General features: G+C 37.6%; 1 protein-coding gene across 1 annotated transcript in view; it reads right to left on the bottom strand.

The window, feature by feature from the left end:
* The window catches only part of LOC124164299 (unconventional myosin-Ia-like), an 86841-nt gene extending 61087 nt beyond the window's left edge, over positions 1-25754 (bottom strand). Inside the window, exons 1-2 of the mRNA XM_046541589.1 lie at positions 25521-25754; positions 3352-3467 (exon numbers count right to left, since the gene is read on the bottom strand). Of these exons, the coding sequence (XP_046397545.1) occupies positions 3352-3467; positions 25521-25754 (350 nt within the window). The remainder of the gene's footprint in view (positions 1-3351; positions 3468-25520) is intronic.
* Positions 25755-26024: the final 270 nt, after the last annotated feature.

Below are 26024 nucleotides of genomic sequence, written 5' to 3'. Positions count from 1 at the left end.
AAATATGCAGTGGCAATTACTGAAAAGTTCATTCATAAAATAGCATTCTAGATGAATGGGCAATACTCTAAACTTACATTGAACACAAAAGTTATCTTGTCCCAACCGAAATTTCGGCGGAGAATTTCACAAATACATTAATTGGAAAAATGGTTCAAGTGGTTGCGGAAGAGGTGCACAACGGCTGGAATTTATACTCCTGTGGGTTCCAAATTTACACCGAAGTGGACATTTTATTACATAATTAACATTAAAAAATAAAGACCTAGTCATTTACTTCATGAGACTAAATGAACTAATGAACATGATCATCAAGGGTAAAGTTAAAAAGAAAATTGCAAAGTGAGTCCTCATTTTAAATAACTAGTGCAGGCAATAAAGGATATAAAATAAAATAAATTCATTAATATAATAAAAAGGTAGGCCGATACCAGACTCAGTTACAAGTTGCGTCAAGTCCTTGAGAATTCGAAGGGTTGATAATGTGAGGCACTGTCCATGGAAGTGAGTCTTAAAAAAAACCACTCAACTCCAAATCTTGTAAAAAAATTTAAATGAAAAGTCCGAAACATAACCTATTATTTTCAAATTGCACTTTTTCCATAAAATAACCGCGAACCAATCAGCGGCGTACTTTACCGGTGTCACCCATAAGTAGAAGCGTGAAAAAATTCTACAACAAATGAAGGTCAAGGCAAATGATATTTTTACGCGGAAGTTAAGAGAGTAGCCTTTACTTGATACGATTTAAAATAAGCCAACAAAACCAGAGGACGATGCAAAAATAATTGATGGACAAAAAGCAGTGATTCGCTAGCTCTAAGAACACTCGGATATTATTAACCAGCGACAACTACACCTTAAAGGAAAATAAAAGATATAAACTAGTTGATTAGATAATGTCTGAGGTCATATCTCAGAGGTCACTGACACCACGTTCTCCGCACGCGTGAGCATGAAAAGATGCTTGAAGACACGCTTCGCGAGAAGCTGGGCGCTCGAGATGGAGAGCCTTTGCCGGAGGAGGAAGGCGCCTGAATTTTTCATGTGCTAAGCTGTTTCGCGTAAAAAGACTCCAAGGCGTCTTTTTCACACCCCACCCGCGGACACCAGTGTTATCGCATCTTCGGTTATTTTCTCTTTACAGTCTACCCAGACTGAAGTTTTGTTCGTTTGCGTCCTCACGCCAGGCCTTAAATAATAAACAGCCCCCTTTCAATAACCGTCAACAAGAAGAAAAAGGTATCGCTGAAAGAACTTCCCAAAGATATTAGCGTATGCACGCAGCGAACGACCTCACTGAGACATGATGTTGCAACTTGCTTGCGACTAAGATGAAGGTAACGAAAAAGCTGTGCATACCAGGAATCTCCACATCAAAGCACGAATTGTGTTGCTACAAACGATATGAGGACAAAGTGCAGGTTTTTTTTGGGGCACTAATTAGGTAACTATTATAATCACGAACTTCATAAGGATAACGGCTATTTATTTACGGGAATTTACGGGAACAGAGTCCGTTTGTGCGCTAGGCCTCGCAGCAACTAGCAGCATCCGTAACACAAGTTTTTCGACAACTGAGAGAAGAATTGGCAACAAATTCGAATAGGGATAGGCCCGGGCAAAAAGCATAGTGCGGGCAAGAAGAATAAGCGTTTTTTTTTCTTCACAAATTGCAAATAGATGGCGTCACGATACGCTTAGGCCGAGTCAGCTGATCTGTTTGGCAACGCCATAACAGTTAAAACGAAAAAGTACCGACGCAATAATTTAATGAAATTACCGACGTCGTTAAAGTGAATAAGTACCTACTCGTTTCGGAGGAAAAACTCAACTTTGATGAGACCACCATATATAACATGGACAAACAGGTGTGAAGAGCAGCACAACTACCACCATCAATAGTTTTATACAGTGAGTTGTATTATAAGCCCAAGGTTTGATTTCCAAAAGAGGTGCAGGAACGCCAGCGTGAGAAAAATGTATACATCAAAATTTAAAAAAAATTAATTTATGAGTTTTCACTAGATTTTATACTTGAAATATTATGGTAAATTATAGGATGGATGAATAATATTTCCCAAAATTTAAGGCCAACGATTTCCAAAACCCGTAAAAAACAAAACCAAGGGGTTTGCAGTGTATTGAAATAGCTTTTCGGCCAGGATCAGATTAAATATACGGATAAATAAATGTTTACATCATTTTAAAATAAAGTTATAAATTCACAGATTTCAGTTATAGTATTTTAACTTACAAGTCTTTATTGATTATCAAATCAAATTTTAGCGCCGGAGGGTTGTGAAACCTAACCTATTTGCCGCTCAGCACACATTAATTCAGATAGGTAGAAAAAAGATTACACTATACTTCGAAAAACTAATGCTACACATAGTATTCAGCTGAATTTAATGGAAAATCTAATTCAAATATCAGTTTACTCTTAGGCGGATTAAGGGGCGGATTAATTCAAACGCGATTTTCATCATTTTTTCTTCTGTTAATGCCTCCCCTCGAAAGTGTTTTTCGAGGTGTACTTTTATGCAACATTTTTCTGATAAACCGAGGATTTTGATAGCATTCTTAGCAAATTTTCAATAATATGTGGCGGAATAACAGTACTGTGCCAAAGGAATCGATGATCATGAGTAAGCCATTAACGAGAAATCATGGAGTAATGTTTCCACCATTAGTATAAAATTTTTACGTAGCTCTAACTCACTTGCCGCCCCCCGAGGCGCTTAAACAATAGACGAGACATTTAATACAAATATCAATACATTTTATATTTTATTATAAAAGTTATAAATATTTACAAATAAATAACTTTTATATTGAAATTTAGAGTATATTTCATATAGTAATTGTTGCGTGTAGTTTTTAAACCCAAATATTTAAAGGCCATTTGGGAGTCAGACCCTGGATGCCCCCCCAGAAAAAATCCTAGATCCACCCTTGAATTTATTTAAAAGTATTTTATGAGCAAAAAAATGAATGAAGCCGATTTTACCAAGAGATCATTATGGGTGACGTGTTGAAAAAAATAAAACACCACCGCTAAGGCATACATACAAATTTGACGAAGTAATAAGAAAAAAGACATGATTACGAACTAGAAATATTTCCACCACCAACTTCATTCAGAAGAGGAACTTTTAAAGGAATGGGGCATTCGATCAAGTTCCGTCAGTCCAGCAGCCCCAATTAGTAAACACCGATATTTTCTGGGCCGGGAGGACCCAACCATACGGGATGGGAGTGGTACGGGGGAAAACGGAAGGATTAGCGGAGGGAGTGGAGGGGGGATACGGGACGAAGGGAGGGGGTGGTGGATAGACGGAGAATACTTACATGTGGGGAGGTAGTTCTAGGAGACCGCGGCATCGGTATGCTTCGACCACGTCACACGAGTACAGCGCCAGATTCTTGTAAGGGTTCACCGACACCAGCACGTTCCCCACGTACGTCTGTGGACGAGCAAAGAGAAAGAAAGAGAAGCAGTTGAGTAAAGAACCCAGCGGTGAATCCTTTTTTTTTTCCTTCGACGTGACAAAAAAAATATAATCGTGAATTGAAGGCGGGGAAATCGAGCGTATCGAGGAATGAACAAAGTAAGGGGGAGAGATGTCGAAGAAGCACCCTGAGAGAAAATGGCAGAAAGTTAAAGCGATAATAAAGATTTCATCTGAAATTTTAGCCATTGGATTCAAGTTCGGGGTCACTTAGTACACATTGTTTCATCCCATCGATCGAAAGATTTATCTCAAATGCAAAATAGGATTTTCAGCCGACCGGATCTTAAATTACCTCAAATTCACTTGTTTATCACTTGGGTGACCCCAAAACAACATTGAAAATATTATTACCACCATGAAAATAGAAAAAAATACTAAAATTAGGGGAAAACTAAAACTAATGTAAAAATATAATGAGATAAGACACTTTCACATATTTTTATAAAATTAGTTTCGATTGAGCTGTTCAAAACATGGCTTTGAAAATTATTTGGAATCTTAGGGAGAGACGAAGGTTAAACACTGATAACTACCTCACTATGAAACAGATAATATGTAATCAAATAATCATGAATGGAAAGGCATTTTAAGCAGATAAGATCTAAAAATAAGCACTTTCTAAGAGCAGTTTTTGAAAAAGGCAAAAAGAATTTCACGAGAAAACAATCTTCTCTAATGGAAATAGGACCGTGTAAAAACTACAGTTCCCATTCACCGGAGAAGACCATGTAACAGGTAATGACAGGTCTTCACGATGAGAAAACTGGCTGCTAATTACTTTCCTTACAGATAAAACTGAAATGGACCACTGATTCCAAAATGATGCGACTCAATGCTATCAAACCATAATAGATGAAAAAACTCTGTGTATGTCCACAGTTTTTATTAGCGTATCGTTAAGCCGTTGATAAATGAAAAAAATTTAATGCTATGTTCTCTATGTGATCAATGCTATTAAACCATGATAAATGAAAAAATGAAAAAACTTTTGTATGTCCACAGTTTTTATTAGCGTATATTAAACAAATACATATACATATTTGTACCTGATGATGGCGAAGCCGATTCGCTGAAACGCGTCGTACGCTAATGAAAACTGTGGACACACACAAGGTTTTTTCATTTTTTTCATTTATCATGGTTTGATGGCATTGAGCATATAGAGAACATTGCATTTAAATTTTTTAATTTATCATTGCAATACGTTCCACAACATCACGCCGGAAACCCTTAATTACAGCTATAAAACCACTCAAAATTAAACTCTCGCGGGAGTGAAAGGCGAAGTCAAGACACACTGTGGCAACAAAAAGTAAATAAAAACTTCTTAAGCAGTAAATATCCTTTTTAAATATTTTCCTACCTTTCGATTGGAAAATACAACACATGTCAAAAAACAAAATGGGGATAATATTACATAAAAAGAAGAGCCATTAACGGTAAAAGGTCCATGCACTACCCCAATTCGAAAACGTTACGTAAATTCCTCAACAGATTGCATAAAAAAGCAGTGTATGTGAACAAGAAAATGTTTGCAAATTGTAAAATATTTTTATGACGTGCTTCATATAGATGCTAATATGTAATCTATTTGTTACAGGCTTTAATGAACAAAACAAAAAAAGTGGGTTGACGAAATATTCACCGCTGGGTTACATTTTAACATACATTTTAACTCGCATATACAATCGTTTTCCAGATTGTTGAACACATCACAGCGACTCTGTAAATAATAATTCGGGGATAATTAATCTATTGCATCGGCCATTCCATCAACGAAGTAACGATTCTACGAAATTTGTGGAAGTAAAATGAACCACAAAATTAAAAAAAAACAAGATAAATGACACTAAAAAACGAATTGGATAAAACTCTTAAAAAATCCAGTTTATATATATTTATAAATATTTATATAAGATTAATTTATAATAAATACCTTCAAATTAGTTAAAAAAGCGAGATTATTTACCTGACCTTCTTTTACGATGAACGCCATACATTTTGGTAATGCTAAATAAGATAATAGGCTTGAAATCACTAATTTTACTAAGGTTTCCTTTCATTTGTCATTGCTAATTTCTCATTATTTTCCTCATTGTCACACTACGTATACGAGACAGCTGAATCAACATTACTGCAACAACAACAACTACCAAAGAAGTCTAATCATATCCAAAAAACGTATCACAAATTTTAAGATAGCAAATGTAGGTGAAACCATGCATATTTAGCCTAAAATACATGCTCTTATAAAAATTAGCGAGAGTATGGCTCCATATTTAATCAATTGTCACATTCGACCAAAGGCATTTCCTGGACACAGTGCATTGATGAAGAGGCACTCAACTGCACAGTAAGTAAAGATTTCACAAATTCTAGCGGCTCTGCATAATCTCGAGGACTTGAAATGAAAAAGAAATGATTTTCGGAAAACTAATGTGCATAATTACATCTAGCTGTTTAAATACTTACCATTATATTGCTGGTGGAAAAAATACAACGCCATAAGAAAAAATATATGGGATAGGTCAACGGCTAAGCCTGACTAAAGTTACGGCCAAATATAAAAATTTCGGCCGACGAGTACTAGACATGTCAGACGGGATTTTTTGGGAAACTATTTCGACTACGATATTGATCAGAAGAATTAGAGAAGAGAGTAACATTTTATAAGGTCCGTCCATAATATCAGCAACATATTACAACTATTGCGGTTAGTTATATCGTAAAATACGTTTTCAATCTGAAATGAACACACTAGTTCAACTCAATTTCATTTCTTTTCATTGTTGGTCGATGACCGCTGAGTAGATGACCCAAATAGAATCCGATGAATCAAGCGCGATGGAGTGGAATTTTTCCATAATGAAATAAACATAAGCAATTTCCCACGATTACAATCGTGTAAAATTACATTTTTTTAATTTCAAGATGACACAAAGCTGGGGAGCGTTGTGTCGGTTGCTATTACGAGAATTTTAAGGAGAACAGGAGACAAAATCGCGTTGAACTGAAACAGTGATGCCATTTGGAACCACAGATTAGTCCCTCATACTTGAATTGAAGCATTCTGTCAGTTGCAGTATATCAATCGAAGTAGAAATGGTTTTTCGTAGTTGCTGTACCGGGATCTATTCATCTATTCTATAGCTGCAAATGTTCTATTGTATCTTATCCATGCAAATGCTCTGATCTATTCTATAGCTGAATCCCTACACAAATTCGCTTTTTAGGCTGGCACACTTCCTACCTAAATCGATATCACCAATTCTTGACCGATCACTCAAAATCCTTTGTTCTATAGCCCAGCTCACCATCGTATACTTCAAAATTTTAATGAATAAAACATTAAAAAAATAGGTAATCAAACTTACGAGCAGGAAGCCAATGGACAAGACACGATAATCATGTCATCCCTTTTTTAGTGGGGGTTCAATTGATTTTGTTCTTGATAAACGAAATACCACAGGATTTTAACACCAAAAGTAATTTATAATAAAGTGAAGCACATACAAAATAGCTAAGCATAGCAAAATTAAGCTGCGGAATGTATAGGTTTTACAGATTTTGGAGTCGCAGGAAACAGTAACATATATTTTGGCAACTCGTAATGGAGACAACCGATTAGATTAAACTTAAAAAAAAGTAATCGCTGCGTCGTACGGCACATGAGACTAGAATGAACAAATGAAATTTATACTCAAGAAATTTTCAAATAACAGCGAAAATCGACGAAATACTTCTAAAATTAAACATAAATAAGATCTCATTCTCTCAAGAAACGAATTTAAGTTACGAAGTTAAAAATTCTTTTGAAAACCTCCATTCCCATCTTTCAATAAACTTGAATATATTGGCAATACTTTCTGCCGCAAAATATGATGCGTCATTAAAATGAAATTTATGGAGGGAGGTGGTGGAACAAGCCTCTCACTTTGCGACTTCAAACGATTTTTCTTTAGACCAGTGGCCAGACAACATAAAATAACTAACCGCAACTGATACAGCCAACAAAACTTATTAGCATCAGGAAACTCCTCCGCCACTGAATGACATAAAAACTAGAATTTAACAAGCGTTTTCACATGTATTCATTAATTTTCGATTTCTAGATCATAATTATACAAGTTGCGTGTAACTGTAAAATAAAAATATTGCTTGTGAAATTTTATCTATACATACCTAATTTGATTTTTATTTCATCTCTGATATAATTTACTCCTCGTTCGGAAAATATAATAAAACTTCAACCGTCAGTGGAAAACGGATACCAACAGGAAGTACTAACATAATTACACACGATTCCTCATTTCGAAATCATGATTACCTTAGCTCTCAGTTAAGCAACAATAAAGGTTTAGACCACTCACGCCGACGGTCAATACCGAAATTTTCGTTACTGCATGTCTTTTTATCGCATTTCGCCACTAGTTTAAATTTTTTTATTCATTTATGCTGACTTTTTCGCGTTTATAAAATTTATTCGGGCGAAAATGAATGTTAAAATTCATAAAATTATGGAAATACAAAAGAAATCTGCTACTATGCGTGTAACATGAAAGTGGAGAGTGGCATAACAAAAACAGTGGAAAATTTGTTCAACGTTTACGCTATTACGACGATATTACCTAGGTCTCCCAACCTATATCGGAAGAAAACATTCAGCTATGCTTATGAAGAAGGCAATATACTAACTGTAATTTAAAATTAAAATGAGAGCTGGTGAACCTAAATCTGAGCAGCTTTCAAGCATCTGTGGCGGAATTACAATATCATATCAATGTAATAAAAACATAATATTATTTATTTCTCACAAGTAAATACAGCGTAATAAGTACGAACTGCGAAGAAAGGAGAATGGGTAGATAGAAACATATTCTATGAATCTGATAATTAACAGCGGGTAACATTTATAAGGTAGTTATAGAAGTTACATTTCCTTGAAGAATCACGACCATGAATGCTTGTATATTGTGCATATTATGCTGATCGGACCTAAACATTTTGAAGGAGAAATATAATTCGCTTACATTACTCTGAGATAAAACTTCGCGTTCCTTCGTCTGGAGAAAACTTGTAATAGGTACAAAAACCTAGATCAACCTCAGAATAATCACAAATGATGCAAAACGGGTCATCTTAAACATTAGGAATGTCTAAAGGGAAATAAATATATATCGTGAAACTAGGAATCCGGATGACGTGGGTTTTGAAATATCTCCAGGCTTACCAAGGAACACTGCACTGGTTTACTCAAGTCTAACGAAATTAGCAACAAGTTAAACTGATGAGCTGTAAACATTGCTTGCAATGCTTTTCTAGATAATGAGATTAATAAATGGCTAATTCTAATATATGGGCGGAATAAATTGCAATTTATATGGGTCCTTATTATAACCATATATTTTAATCGAAAAATCGATGCAAAGCACCAGTCGAGGTACTGCTGGCATTAGCTCCACATATATTGCAAGATATTTTGGCAGTATAAAAATAAAAGAAAATTAACTTTACTTTTAAATAATCATGCATAAACGGCAGAAAAATGATATGCATTTAGTACTTAGTGTACCGGGAAAAACCAATACCGTAATATACATTCCTTTATGAGATCTATTTACAGGACATACACAACAAACATGCCGTGAATAGATATGTGATATCACACAAAAAAGAAAAGGGTTTAGTAACATGTCCATTGGACATGTTACTAAACCCTTTTCTTTTTTGTCCAATATTGGAGATGAAGCAACACAAATTCTGTGATTTGGCGCTGAATTTTCTGTAAATTATTGAAAAATATAAAAAACAAAATAATTTAGTACAATTAACTTATTGAAAGGGAAAGTTAATTATTTTACATATAAATAGAAAAAACATTATATAGGGCCATTTGAGAAAAATTTCTTTCAGAGTTCATTCAGATGTTTCCCGCAACTTATAAACATGACATAATCAAGATAGCCTATTAAATTGGAGCGTCTAGTGAATTCCAAACTATCAGGGGCGTTAAGACCCAGGAGGCACAGCAGAAACTAACACGACTAAGGTGATAGGAGAAAACTTTTAATTAATGCATGGACCAGAATACATAACGCTTACAGTTTAGAGTTAAGTTCGCGTTCTATCCAGCTTTTCTTTAGTAAAATAAATACAAAACGCTCTAGTTTTTCTTGTTTAGGTATCAGCACTGAGATGCATATCTAGTCTCATAACACGATAACAAGTCAGGAGAAAGGCAGGATCCTATTTTGAAGCGTTTTTTCACCGTATTTCGAAAGATACGCAGCAGTAAACAACGAATAGATGCTGTACAATACGTGGAAACTCTTCTTTCAAGATACACGAAAAAATCGCTCCATAAAAGAATTTGACTTTTGACGTGCTCTAAATAAGGAAACGATGCCTACATAAAAAAAACAGGAACGTTTGTGAAACACGTCGTTGTGTCATGGAAAATAAACGCGAGGGAAGACCAGAAAACCCCGCTTATTTCCTGACAGAATTCGCGTTATATCCAGCTTTTTTTAGTGAAATAAATATAAAAACAGTGAGATATAGGTGGTCAAATGACCAAAGGATCGGTGGATGCCCGAAACTTAAAAAAAGGACAAGCTGCATAAAGGTGATTAATATCATCATTCATCACTATCATTTCACATAATATCCTTGATAAGTTAGATTTGCTCGCAATGGTATATCAATCGCAATCGCCCCGAACCGTCTCCTTCCCCACATCGAATTCCCCTCTATAGTTAGCCAAAAGGTCTGCTACTCATCGCCCTACCCATAAAGCCAGTTTTCCTCCTTTCACTTCTTCGCTTAGTCAAAACCCTTCCTCCTAATATCGCTGTACGGCACCATGACCCACGGTAAAACTGCCTCGGGAACTAATGATCCCAGGTAGCGCGGTGGATAAAAGTGAGCCACTCCTTTTCATTTTAACTAAGGCTTAACATAACATATGAATACAAAATAGCCACACTTCTCCGGAAATCGTTGTCGAGAAGTCGTTTTAAATAAAGCACTGAATAATACGAAATATTGGAATAATGTAAAAGGAGATACGTTCGCGTAGTATCTGCATATCTTTATTTTTCTAGTCGATATTATCCTAAGGGTTTATTGAACTGCGCACAAAAACGGCGTCCATGGTAGCCGGCAAAAATGTATGGAAAAGCTTCACCCAAAAAACTAAAAGCCTTGGCTGTGACTCATAATCTAAATAATGTTGTAATCCTTTACGGCAACTATTGCCGGCAGCAATGAAAATAGAATGCGCAAATCAAAGTTTCATTTCCATATCCAATAAGAATACATATTTCTGAATAATACAAAATCAAACAAACACAACGGTAAAAACCACAAAAAATATTTTATAAGAAAAACCATTAAAAGCTCCACATGCATGAAGCGAGGATGTAAAATCAGGTGGTATTTGTTCCATAATAAGAATAAGAAATAATATGCATAAATAGTACAGAAGTCAATGATATGTACTTAGGATGACCAGTCCCGTTAATACATAAAACTATCGACGTACAAACGAAAGTATTTACTAATAGAATAAAAAGGTACTTTTCAACAGTCTACAAAACCAAAATAAGGACAAACAGTATCTAAGAAACATATATACATAATGCATATCTTGGATTTGTGAGCTCTATTATTTTACACATACAAAGAAAGAAGATAAACTTTGAGAATTTAACAGGACAAGAAAATTCACTGTGACCCTAGTTTCAACACGTTGTGTTATCGTTAGGGAACTTTACAGAGATTCGGTCAAATTTATAGGTACCACTTGGTTTCAATACAATGTACATGAATGGGGGACGGGGAAAAATCCATGCACAATGTATTGAAGCAAGTGGAACATATTCATTCGACGGAATCTCAGTTAAGTTGCCTGATGATGAAGCAACGTGTTGAAACCTGTGTCGCGATAAATTTTCTTACCTACTGAAAATCGCAAAGTTTGTCGTTTTTTCCATCATGGAGAAATTTCACAAAGAAACCCTGGAACAGTTCGTTTTGTGAAATATTCCTGTTTACCATTCCGCTTGAAGGAACTTTTGCGTCCCACTCATCGGCAAACAAGAGTAGTAATTATGGTTAAATCGAGATTTAGCGGCACGACGAAGGGCCGTGGGATTACGGTTAATGCATTACTAGGATGATACAAGACCGCAGAATAACGAAAGCTGAGTGCCTTCCGCTGTTTTTTCTCGGGAAGAAGAGAGCAAAACTCACAGTAAGTTGTTAGTTCCTACTCATGCGGTTCAAAATACGGATTATGTGGCGTTTTGGAGGGATTCCAAAAATTTAAGGCCATTAATCGTAACTCTGGAGAATTCCAGTGTTTGCCACCATTTAATCTTACTGCCAGAGAGCAGGGAAAGTTAATCAACTTCATGTTTTTTAAGCAATCTTTATCAGTTACGTCAGAGACAGTTTTTAAAAGTATTCACGAAGACTAAAAATCACTTGGATAGAGCTAAAAACCAACGAAGAATATCCCAAAAAATAATGCTGCATTTTAATTCATTTAAGGAATCGAACAATAGCTTAAGACCGACGTGGAATAGCGTAAGGCTATCGAAGCCAACCGCGTTCTAAAATATATTAATAGTGATATTTAAATGATACTAATGGCACTATTTTGCACTGAATAATGTAAATCATAAAATAGTAGGAATGAAATTGAAAATACTGATTAAAGATACCTACTCAAGCTACCATTATCCTTCCCCATAGTGATACAGATAGCCTCAATAGCATATAGTTTAATGATGGAAATTTACTCAATGCAGTGTAAAAGAACAATCAAAGGAATGAAGGTAAGGAATTAGCCACGAGCAGCCACGAGGCCCATAATATCTTCATATTTTAATTTAAGCATCTCACAATCAATAACGATGCCTTGCATTTCAAAAGTGACTCGGGATTTCCCATGGTGAAAGAACGGATAACCCTATCAGCATGAACCCTGCCAGCACAAACACAGCGGGTCATATTCGTTTACGGGGAAAGGATTCAAAATGACAAGCAAATATTCATACGTAATAATGATAATAGCGCAAAAATTACATTTACACACAATATTTCAGAGTCTTAGACCGAGATACTTACTCAGATGCTGCATCTGAGTATCGCGGGGAAAGCGATCATTTAAAAAAATATTAACAGCGCATGAATTGATCACTTTTACCACTCGTAAAATACTACTTTATACTACTAGGGAGAGGCAAGACGAATGAATAAAGAGCTTGGTGAAGGGGGTAAGAGTCAGCAGCGGATTTCATATTCGCTAAATGAATTTTTGGAAACCGAAAAGAAAACGAAAGAGGCATGAAAGTTGAAAAAATACTCCAGCGAGTTAAGTATAGAATTTAGATAAACGTCGGAGGAGCTCTTTAAAACCCGAAGAGAAGAACACTAACGTTTACTAATATTCGGTATATATTTCATTCAAAGGAAAATCAAAAAGACACAACTGAGGTAATAAATTTACGCCAAACGCCCATTGGCATCATGCCAATTGGTAGCACCATAGGGTCCAAATGTCCAGCGGAATTTAATTTCAAAGCGAGCTATAAGCTAAAAGAGCACAACAAATTTTCAATGAAATACTTCCGCAGCTACGATTGTAATCAATCCTTTAATAAATTAGTTTTCTCATTAAATGAAAGCCAAATAAGATGTCATCTAGAGGAATTCGATACTACTATCGAAATCATTATCGCACGTATCGAAATAGATCGGTTACGCATAGGCAATCAGAGGTTGCAAAATAAGAAATGCTTTCTCACAACAGACAAATCCACTATTATTGGCCGAATAAATCCTCTCGATCCTCCTTCATTATTGTTTCTAATAATCCCATTAGCTTTAGGTTTTATTACGGAATTCTCACTGCAACAATCAGAATATTTAGTAAGTGAGATTAAACTCAATAAAATTAAAAACGGTGGCACAAAAAAGGAGGAACGTGCAAATGGTCCGAGGCTTCATACTATAAATCAAGCCATACACTAATTGACAGGGCTATCTAAAAATTCAAATTCATACTTAAGTCTCTACTGTCTACAGCCTGTTATATTTTTCCAGCCTTTATATCAACTCACCAACCTGTCTGTTTGTTTGTCTGTTTGTCTGGTACAAATCTTGTAACTCAAATTTGACTCACTTCCTGTGAAGCAAAAACGCTGAAATTTTGCACACTTCTTCATTTCCGATGACAATACATGAAAATATAACTTTTTTCCTCCAACCCCCCTTTAACCACCCCCCAGTCAACATATAGCCCCCAAAAACATGTTTTTGATCTAAGAAGTTCCAAATGGTCGATTTTCGTGTTTTGCGACCACAGTAAAAGTTATCCACTTTAGGCATATCCACATAGTAGGCATTTAAAAGCATAGGGGTGGCATTTTGAAACATAGGGGGCTTACCATTCACTGAAAATTTAATAAATATAGTGACTTTTTTAATACGTCACTTTTGGTTTTTCGGGGTCACTGAGTTTTTTTGCTTTGTGTCTTATATAAACGTTGCTCATCCCCTGTAATCTAAATATAAAGGCTGGTTTTTTAAAAAAAAATTTTTATAAGAGCTTATTTAAAAGAAAAAGGCCATGCACCAAATTTCCCACACACGTGCAGATGCAGATCTTTAATACATCCAGTCCCCTTTAATTCTTGCGCTGTATTTAAACCGTAAACGAGGATTTCATAGGTTCACAAACAGAGGTTGCGTTCATATCTGGATTTTTAATGGATATGGTCAAATTTAATAATAATATTTACTTTTAAAGATAACACTTAATTATTTTTACTTGACCGCTAAAACGAAAAAAACAATGGTAAATTTAAGCTCTCCCACTGGTTCCTCCATTTTCCATTCTAATCCGTCATTACAGAAAAATCAAACCATTCGCTTTCCCCCCTGTCCCTCGCTTACCCCCCCGTTATTCCATCTGTCACGACCGTAGGCATTCCAGTGCTCCTCATCAACGACCCCTCACTCCCCTTCTAATTTCCTTAACTTTAATTTCCGAATCCATCACCACAGAAAATTTCGATTGCCTTCCCATCCTCAAGTCATTCAATTCCCCAGTAAAATAAGGGATAATATAGGTATTTATTCATTTTTCAACTGTCCAATACTATTTTGTTTTGGATATGCAGTTGAGAGAATCAAGGTGTAGGCATGCATTCCATACGTGGTGTGTTTTTTTTTCACACGTCCACCTAAGAAATTTGATCGCTAGCCATTAGGCCTCGCTGATTCTATGAATTAGGGACAAATTATTCTTTTTAAACGAATCTATTGACTTATCAAATCTATTGAACCACTATAAATCTTGGTAAAAACCATTCCCGCTATTCCATTGGTAGCCTAGTTAAAATGAGTATTAATCAACCTTTATTATTAGTTAGCGAAAAATAATACAATCATACATAAAACTAAAATGCCGCAGTAAAAGCCTGAAAAATTGAATTCAAACTTAGAAAAAAACATATTAAAATTTATATATGAATATTTATATTTGCATGGGTGTGAAAACATTAACAACGGAGCGCTATGTTCTTCATTGAAATTTGGAAAACCTATGGGTTTTAGATGAAGGAAAGAAGAGAATTTATAGAAAATATATACATTTGTTGTCCATTTCCTAGTAAGATAGGAATAATTTATTCGTTTGCGAAACAGAATTATAAAATCTTTTGAACTTTTTTTTTTCAAATTACCACTGCAAAACTAACGTATAATTATTTTTTAATATACAGTTATGAAGAAGTTCTGAAGACATTTCCGTTTTTTATATCGAGAACTGATGGTCTCGCCAATTAGTACCCTGGCGAAACTGTTCCCAGCTACAGTCAACACATTCGGGAAGAACCGGAAAATATGGAGGGAAAATTTATTCATCTACTTCGCGGAAGCCAAAATACCAATTACAACGAAAACCAAAGTTAAACTACGGATAGTGACATAGCCAATAAGAGTGAGGAAATAGAGGTAGAGTGAGATAGATGAATGGTAGTCCAACCATTTCGATGCAAGAGAATTTGCGAGATAAAATATGCCAAACTCGCCCACAACAGACTAATACGATGAGCCAAAAACATTCTCGGGTGACTAAGTTCTTCGCATATGTGCTTAAGAACAAAAAAGCAGAAAGTGTAAAAAACGGTGAATTTACTAGACGACTTCAAGCTTAACGGAATGGAAACTTTTCTTCGCGGAGACAAGCGACGATAAAAAAACCTTCCAGTTATTCGATTGGTTGAATTTCGTATAATGATAGTATCAACGTAAAGAAACATAATGAAGTGGAATGTATGACGAGAGTTCAGATGTTCTTCCAAATTATAATATAATCTTTGTCGGACATCTTCGTAAATATAATCACGACTATTTTCTAATATCGTACTTTAGCACTTAATTTACGGAGACAACGATGCAATGAAAATAATATTTTAAGTAAAACCATCAAGTTAAAAGAAAAATTACATAGAAATTGCGATTCTAATACTTTGCGGTACAGTCAACTGGGTCATTTGAATAAGATAATGTAGTCATCCACGCATTGTGCACTTTTCAAAATGTTTATTCCTACACCACAGCTCACCATTATCACTAGCTACATACCGAAACCATTCCTCACCATTGCCACTAGCTGCGTAATCTATGCCTCCATACGCAACAAATAATTCTCAAATCATCTTTCCCATTAGTTAATGGGCGCTTAAAAAGTTTCGTCCGGAGGTACCGAGCTCCTTTAAATGAAATACATATCGTCCCTAAGTGCTGTTAGCTAGCAGACAAAATTAAAGGACATAGGATAAAAAAGTGAGAAATCTAATAGACACGAAGCATCTTGCTTTCATGCAGTTTTCATTTCCTAAAACCATGCACAAAAATTATAAAACTATTCTAATGAGCAATCACATTCAATTATATTTTGGCACTTAACTATAATGAGTTTGTTAAATAGCTGCGTGAAAATAAAGTGATTAGAGAATGTTCGAGATTACAACATATTAACATTTTAGCATACATGCTTTAAAATAATTCGATTTTTGAAAAAGAGAAAATATTTATAACGTAGAATATATTTTTCCATTTCCAGGCTCACAACTAAATTTAAAATTGGATTCCACCTTACTGACCAACAAAATCTCATCCCACGTTAGAAGTCACGTGAGAGAAGGTACTCCAGTTATTAGTACAGAGATTAAAAAAATGGCTAAAATTAGAGGATACAAACGCACTGCTAGGATAAAACGAGACAAGCTCAGACGGAGCGACCAATTACGGCAAAGAGTGTTGCACTCCACGGCGTCGAGGCGCTCACCTCATTCTAAATCAAAGAATCGATACGTTCGCATCGACGGCAGCCCAGTGTGAGCACAAGACTTCCATTGACAGCTCCAAGCACTCTCGCAGAGCAGAGTGACAGCGGATCCGATCCGCTCGACATCATCGAGGATGTTAGCAGAGGTTTCACTTTTTCATGCCGTCAGCGAACCTGTTGCAATTCCAAGAAGCAAAGCAGCCCTAATTGGCTGCAATCATTTTTGAGTGAAGCAGCGGTGAAGACTTCACTACTTTGCAAGCGGTTTGAAATACGATCCCAGCCACGGAAAAAAATCCAACATTTTCGCTACACAGGCCAATAGGGTAGTTACCTTCATCAAAGAAAACAAAATGCATTGATTGCTATTCGTTACCCACCATAAGAGTTTTCATAATATAAAAATTATTTGGTTTTAGAAATCCCAGTTTAAACGAATGGCAATGGTCAACTTTAACCTCATTTGAAAAAGGCCAGATTGGCGCCCTTGCGATTCCACTCCACGTGACGTCAAAGGGGCCTAGTTTCTACACGAGAGGATAGGAGTTTTAAATCGTCTGAGATTACCAATGCACGCATGAGTCACAGAGCTCAGGGAAACATCTCTTAATAATCACTTATTAAAATTGTCTAAGGTCGGAAAGTTTCCTTCGTTTGATAAGGTAGTAATAATCCATATTTATTCCAAGCGCTACCAGCTAGCAGGGTACTCTGCTACCTGCTAGCAGCCTGCGTCGTATCAGCGCTCAAGCCTCGCCTCAAGGTCACCTCACAGGGCGGCAGCGGGAACCAGAAATACGTCACACGGACTTTTCCCATCATTCCTACTTAGCCCTCGCGTTTTCGCGCGCTTGAAAATTTTCACTTTTCGTTTAATCGCGAAAAATAGATATCGAAATTCGAAAATGTAAGAGCGTGAAATGCGTACTCCAGAAGTAATAATCTTTCGATTTAGGCAATAAAAAAATAATAGGAAACCCCCCTATTCACACCTAACGCCTAGACATTTAGAAGATGATGACAGGCACAATTAAAAGTGTTTTTTGTCCTGTAAACAAGAGGTAGGAGCTCCTCCGTTAGCCATCTATGGCAAAGAAAACACTGCCCCATATTCACAACGAGTTACAGTGACAGTACTAAGAATGGGTGAAATTTAAATTAAGAAATGAAATTAAGCTTCTCTACGTCGAGCATTTGATTCGTGCCACTCTGTTTACATAGTATATTAATGCAACGGGAAACACTTGGGTAATAATAATATCAAAATAAAACATAGGCACTAAAGTGTTCTTAGAGATAAAGGAAAATTTCTCTTAATCCAATTTCGGACAGTACACAAATTTGTAGGAACATGTTTGATATTGTAACACATGTACGCCTTAAAGAATTTACTATCGATGAAACTAATTTCTACAATCCAAAGTAAGCTCACCTAAGTACGCATTTATTATATGATTAGCCATTTCGAATTTTCCCAAGGTTCACTTCATGATATATCACATGAATAATTAGGACGACGATCTATAGATGGCGTAAATACTGCGGAGGGCTTTCAAATTTGTAAATTTTTCTCGCTAGGGACCCAATTGCAAAGGTGCTCGAAATATCACTTCCCGATGCCTTGCGACACTGGGAAAATCGTAAATATCACTAAAAAGACTGAAGTGTTGCGTTTTACAACCAATAACTATCCTATGAATTAAATTTATGGATGAAGGCGGAATTTCCGTATTTAAACATTTTAAAAGAAACAGCTTCGTATTTTCCACAAAGCTTATTAATCACCGCCGTCGGTGTCAACAAAAATGTCTCACTTCCAAGGGGAGAGAGCCAACTGCCACTTGCAAAAATTTTGCTCGTGGTCAGGATGACTCTACCCACTCGAAATTGACAAATTGTTGATGAAATAGATCGGGGTAGTAAAAAAGCTGTGTGGAAACTACAAAGCAGTTTCTTTCCACTAACATACGATGATGATATGATACCACTAGATTTTATTGCAGATAAAATTAGTCGGCGTTATAACTCAATATCCAGCAATACCGACTTAGGATCGCTGCAGAAAATAATTTAGAAGCCGCAAATTACATCTAATATCACTGAAGCCCCATTGTATAACTCTCCCTAAAAAAAGATGCATGTTTTTGATTTGATGCCTTACCATAAACCCGTTTACTTGGTAACTTATGAATAAATATCAGAATTATATTGAAGCTTATCATTTCGCCAGATAACCTAATAATAGTTAACCAGTTTGTAATATGAGATACAAATATGCTGATCAAGTCACCAGAATGCTTCAGTCATTAAAAGCTTGGACTAGACTTTTCAAATAATAATGGTGTAGTTGATTTGATCGACCACTGCCATTTAAATGTCTGCTAACTTAAATTGAGGTTGGTATTTAATATTTAACATAGATAACAATAATTTCTTTAATCAACTTACCGGCTTTTATTACAACCGCCATCTGAGCTAAAATGAAAAAAAAATCGAACTAGATACCGAGAAAAATATTCTCTCCCGATGAATTTTATGATATCATAACATGAATTAAATAATGAGGGTGAAAGAATGTTTAAATGATAGATAGGTATTCATTTATTTGAGAATATTAACGTCTAAGCTCCGAGCAAAGTAGAAGTCATCAACGATAAAGTTCATGATTGCGCTGATAATGAAGCTACAGGGCAGGCTCTATCACACCGACAGATCAAGAAAATCACACCGAAAAATCAAGCAATTGGTGAACCGGGGGTACCGTCATCAAATGCACGAACGCGTTCGTATCACCGACGCCTGTAGGGAAGACACGTGTCCAATATCGACGCGGAGACGATTTATCTTCAAATGACACGTCCCCTCCGCGGCTCACCGCGCCCATTATGCAAGGGCGAGGGAAGAAGAGGAAAAGTGATGAGTCCGCGCTAAAACTGAGGGCCGCCGCGGGTGTAAATTAGGAGGCTAATCTTTAGGAAAGCTCACGGCGGCAGATCGTTCCGAGGGTAATGCGAGGGTTTGTGTGAGACGAAGGGGATGATGTGCTAAGGGTAAATGGAAAAGGAAGGGGGATAAGGGATAGGAGGGGAGGGAGAGGTGGAAATGACAGGAAGGAGTCGGGGAATTGGAGTCTTGGGATCTCCCTTGCTGCCCTCTGCCAGAGAAACTTTCAACGGCTAGAAATCGATCACAGATAAATAACGTAATTAATATACCGTGAGACATGCTCACTGAGCATGCGCAAAAGCTTCCATAATGAATAATTGGCCCAAATGCTAAATTGCGATTGTACCACGCGCAACTTATTTGAGTGTAGATGAAATTTTACAGCAGGGGTCGGCGACTTGCAGCCCTCTAGCGACCCCGAAATAGCCTTACGTAGCCCACAAAATATTATCTTTTATAATTGTAACAAATTAGATGATAAATTACATGGAATGGATTGTTTTAACGAAAATAGATTCATTGCAAAATTGATGGTTTAAGGCGTAACTTTGTGAAAGCGATTAATTTTGAAAAATGAAAGAGAAGAAACTGTTTTTTCACATGAAATATTTATTCTCACATTAACACGACCATGGTTTCAACGTAAGACGTCATCATCAGGTGAACTCTGCAGAGGTCTATTTATTCCAGTTACATTCCTCCCTCCTCCTCCAATAAATAGATGTGATGGACCTCAGTAGAGTTCAATTGATGATGACGTTTTTCGTTGAAACCATGGTCGTGTAAATGTGTGAATAAATATTTCATGTGAAAGCACAACGTTCCTTCTCTTTCATTTTTCATAGATTCATTGCAGCTTCCAGTGGAATAATTCTCCTCATGACCGCGACACATAATGTACATTTAGAGTTTATTTAAATTGAACGTATTATTGAACTTACGAATGCATTTCAATATTAAAATGCAACTTATTAGACTGAGGCTAGTTAGGCGATATGCTCTATATGCGTCAGGAATATGCAAAACCATGTTTATCACAATTATTAGAGGTTAAAATATACGATTCCCAAACTTTTAATGCCGAGTCTCGTGGAGTTGTCTAAAAAAATAGGCAATATTTTTTAAAATCATATTTTTTATCGAAATAAGGCATCGAGATAATAATTTCTTAACCCTTACACGGAAAGGAAGGATAATGGTTGAAAGGACAGCGGTTGATACAAGTCGATGCAACAGAATATTATCAATGCTGAGCATGGTTGAGAAATAATTGACAACTCTTCCGTAGTTGTTTCATTGCTACATTATCGATGTTAAATGGATCACCTCCGGGGTCGGAAAATGAGGCCATGTGCTCCTGTGAGCTTCGAGGGGAAGGGCTGTGGGAGTCTCTTCCATGCTTTATATTCTGATTCCTTTCTCCACTATAAACACCGCGAGGTCGTGTTGCTCGAAGCAACCACAGGTCCCCGAATGCGTCGATTTAGCGCTGGTTTCGCCTTAGTATTCGAATTCAGGCCCCTGCATCCCACTGCCGGCGCTTAAATTTCATAAGAATCGCACCAAAGTAGCCTTAGAACCATATTATATGATTCAGGCAATGTAAAAATCTCATCAACTGTGGCTTGAAATTACTAAATTAACGACCTATTTACAAGTATATATTTTTAAAACCAAATTTTTCCCGTCCCTTGCGGTCACTCCCATTTTAATATGCGGAACCTAACAATGAAAAGGTTGGCAATACTATGACAATACAATAATTACACAATTCATCTTCATACAATATGATCATAATTTCTTTATTTCAATTAATGGTTAGGAAACTTGCATATTAATGCTTTCCTTAACTACAATTTTTCGCTACAATGTCATATTGCTCACGTAAACAAAAAGATCAAATATACCAATGAATAGCAGTAGGCTTCAGTCCTCCATGCGTGTTACCATTTAACGAGTTTTTTGAATGCCATATTAAATTTATATACTATATTTTCTTTCATTTATCGAGGCCAAGAATATAGTTTACTTAGAAGGTTACACACCGTTTGGTATGCGAAACGGTAAGATGAGTAGTTTTTAAAGTTGATCCCTATCCATTCAGTTCTGGGGTAAGGCGGAAAGGGTATGGTATTTATTTAGGCTTCATAGGAAATGTGTAATAGGAAATAGAGGGATTGAGAGCATTATCACCAGGCTACATCACATTTTAATGTTGAAACGCTTTCCTTTCCTCAGATCTTAAACTATGAAAACGGAAGGCCTAAGCAATGGGAATGGTGACGTGTTTGGTTGGGAATATGTAAAATAGAACGAGATGTGGGAAGAATTTAGAGCAGAGAAATGTCGATTTGTATAAGAGCTTCCGAAAGTGGACCAGAAAGACTAAAACGAGGTAGGTGGCTAACCGAATAAAGGAGGAAGTGAAAGAATTAACATAAGTCTGAACAGAAGGGTCTACCCTCTAAACAAGATGCTACGGAAGGAAGAGCAGAGAATTACAAGAAGAAAATTGACGAATATGGAAGGAAGACTTGGAGGCTGAAGAAATTTTGACAGAACTGGAGATGGGTAGGCTAAATGTAAATGAACAAGGAAAAAAAGAGGGGTGAAAAATGAATCTACATAAGCATACGATATACGGGATAGGATAACGATGACGCAATAAACATGAACCAATAAATATCGACCAACCTGGGCCTAGATATGAAATGGATATAATTCTAGAGCCAACCGAGGTTGGGATGATTCCGTTGCCATCACCCTCAGTTCATTCAAAAACTCCATGAGAAAGGAAATGTGAGACAGACAATTAACCACCAGCTTATCGATTAGCAGATGGAAATAAGTAGGCTCTTTACTGAGCAGGCTATTACTGACAGGCTATTATTATAAGTAGGCAATTACTGACATAGACACCTTGGTGCATGAATAAGAAATGCATTTTCAATTTCCAGTATGAGAGTTGGTTTCGAAACGACTTTTTAAGCTTTGTCACGATGATTCATCAAAATTACCCTCAAATTAGGTTTTAAGAGAGACATATAAAAACCTGTTACAGATGTTGAAAGGGTGTTGTTAATGTATAATGCTTTACGATTATCAGATCTTGTGAAAAATGAAATGAAATATCCAAAAATGAAAACAAGTACGAAGACCTAAGCAATAACAATGGTAACATGTTTGCCTTGGAAAAACGTAAAATAGAATTAGAGTATCGAAAATAATACAGAGCTGACGAATGTATATTTAAATTGGAGACCCCAAAGGTGAACGGCCATAAATGCTAGTACGTATAAGGTTGATGCTGATACGTAGTATAACTGTGCCAAGATCATACCAAATATCACCACAAACCGCTAGGTTTTACCTGTTTCTTTGCCCGCGCGACAGTTAATGCAGTGCCTTACAACATATTCGCGATTGGGATACCAAATTTGTACCAAACACATTCCTCAATAGCTTTCAAAGTACTTCGCGCGTTTAAAAAAAAGCAGTCAACGCCGACGGACTTTTTTTATGCCTGTGATTATGTTAGTGTGGTGCCCCTTGCCATATTCGCGCGTGGGATTTCGAATTTTGGTCGAGCATCTTCTTGAATACCTTTGAAAAAGCGTATATTTTACCGTGTTGAAAAGCACTCTTCGACGATACTGCGGTGCATTGGAAGTAGTCAAAAAAGGCACCATGGGCACTTCTCTCAAATATGGCGAAAAGCAAACACATTAAATTATGTCCAGGTAAAGGAAAAAGAGGAGAAAATGGGAATCATGCTTTTATTTCGTCAAAATTGGTCATCTTTTTTGCCCATTGAGACACATGACAGTATCGGAGTGAAGTGTTCTATATCTATGAATTGTTGTAATATAATTGCAACCTCTCGCTAACATGGAAAAAAGTATTGTTCCAGCAGATAAAATTAGAAAAAGGGATTCATGAGGTATTGCTCGATCACTCTTTTGTAACAATAGGGTAGTTTCCTTCAAAAAAGAAAACGAAAGGCATTAATTGCGATTCATTACCCACCATTAGTGTATTCATAATATACAAATTATTTGTTTTTAGAAATACCAGTTTAGACGAATGTAAATGGTCAATTTTAACCTCTTTTGAAAAAGGCCAAATTGGCGCCCATGCGATGCCACTTCACGTTACGTCACAGGGGCCTAGATGCTATGCGAGTAGTCGGGAGTTTTACATCGTCTGAAATTACCAATGTATGCGTGAGGCACAGAGCTCAGGGAAACATGTCTTCATAATCACCTATTAAAATTGCATAGGGTCGGAAAGTTTCCTTCGTTTGATAGGGTATTAATAATCCTTATTTAAGCCAAGCGCTACCTGCTAGCAGGGTACTCTACGCTACCGCCATGCTCTGCAGCAAACAGCCTGCATCGTAGGGGCGTTCATAGCCTCGAACCCAGGTGGCCTCACACAGCAGCGGCGAGACGTCACACGGGCTTTTCCCAGCATTCATACTTAGCGTCGCGTTTTGGCGCGCTTGAAAATTTTCACTTTTCATTAAATCGTGAAAAATAGATATCGTCTTAAAAAATCTAAAAGCGTGAAATACGTACTCCAGGAGTAATAATCTTTCGATTTAGGCAATAAAAAATTATAGGAAACCACCTTATTGCATCACACTACAGCATCGATGCTCATTCTTTTACCAAGCTTTCAACACAAAGCCTGAAATATTAGGTTTTATGGATGCAATCGACGAAGTCTTCTCCACATGGTCATTTTTTCCATCCCTTTTGACAGATAACTTCAGCGATCTCTCGAGTGATTGAGGGTACAGCGAAACCTATGGAAAAAAAGGCCCGGAAAATGGCTGGGCGATCAAGAAAATGATGTCTTCAGAAATCATTTCGGATGTCCCTGAAAATCTATCGCTAGTTAACCATCAGAGCAACAGAATATGATAGAGAGATTCAAACTTAAGGTTGTTTATTTCCTATATTAACACTGAGTAGCGGATTTAATATTGGTCTCAGATTTTGGTTACTGCGCGCCCACCTTTACAGTTCTTCTACACCACATTCACAGTGAGGTAAGACCCTGGTTTCCAAGTACCGCCGTGTTATGCACGACGACATGATCACGCGCCAGTTGCCTTTACGAGAGCTCCGTGTTACTCATTTCCAATGGGAGGGGGTGCGATCACGCTGCGTGATCACGGAACCGCGTTCGATAGAACTTCCCTCTCTGCCAACTTGTGCGCGACGCAACTGCGCGGCGTCGTATCTGACATTGTAGTTTCCGACGTCGCGCAGTGTTGTCACGCATCCTTGCAAAGCATCTTCTCGGATTTACAATCACGCCGCCGAACATCGCGCTTCACGCATATAAGGATGCGTGTTTCTTGGAAACCAGGCTTTAAGCCAAGAAACTCGCATCCGTGGCTGAGTGATGCGCGGTTAGATCCATTAAAGGATTTGGCAAAGATGCTTGAAACTACTGTGCGACGACAGGAAACTAAATTGCCAGGCACGACTACAATGAGTACAGGGTATTTATGTGCAGTGATATCCCCCTCTCACCATCCGCGTAGGTTGGAAACCAGAGGCACGGCGCTCTTTTTACGGCAACCGGCGCGCAATCACGCCAACGCGCATCACGCAAGAGTTGCTGGAAAGCAGGGCTTTTTAAAGGGGAGACGGTGATAGGGAGAAGCAGTCGGTGGTTGCACCTACGTATATCTGGTCCCGCTTGAAGCGCTGGTGGAGGTTGGCGGCGAAAGCGTCCTCGGTGAGCGGCTCCAAGTGCACGGCGTCCCAGGCGCCCACCTCCTGCTCGAGGCAGACGACGTCGGGCGGGCGTCGGGGGCGCCGCGGCCGGCCCCCGCCCGTGCAGCATCGGCGTCGGTGGTGCGGCGGGGGCGAGGGCGGGGGGAGGGGCGGGGGCGGGGGCGGCGGGCTAGAAGCCATGCCTCGCCTCGCGCCCGCCCCCCTCTCCTCCCCCCTCCCCTCCCTCCCCCCCTTCCGCCACCGCCCAAGGCCGGCCCCACGCCACCACCCGCCGCACCCGCCGCACCCGCCGCTCCGGCCCTCCTCCTCCTGCAAACACACCAAAAACCCTTTGGTAAATGGAGCCCACCACCATCTGAAAGGGGCAATGAGATTGTAAAGGGTTGGTTAAGACATGAGGAGAGGGAGCCACTCCTTTGGGGGCTGATGCGAATGGACTAGGCTGTGCTC

Source organism: Ischnura elegans, chromosome 1, assembly GCF_921293095.1.
Source record: "Ischnura elegans chromosome 1, ioIscEleg1.1, whole genome shotgun sequence".
NCBI classification, from domain to species: Eukaryota; Metazoa; Arthropoda; class Insecta; order Odonata; family Coenagrionidae; genus Ischnura; species Ischnura elegans.
This window is presented reverse-complemented; position numbering and strand designations above follow the sequence as displayed.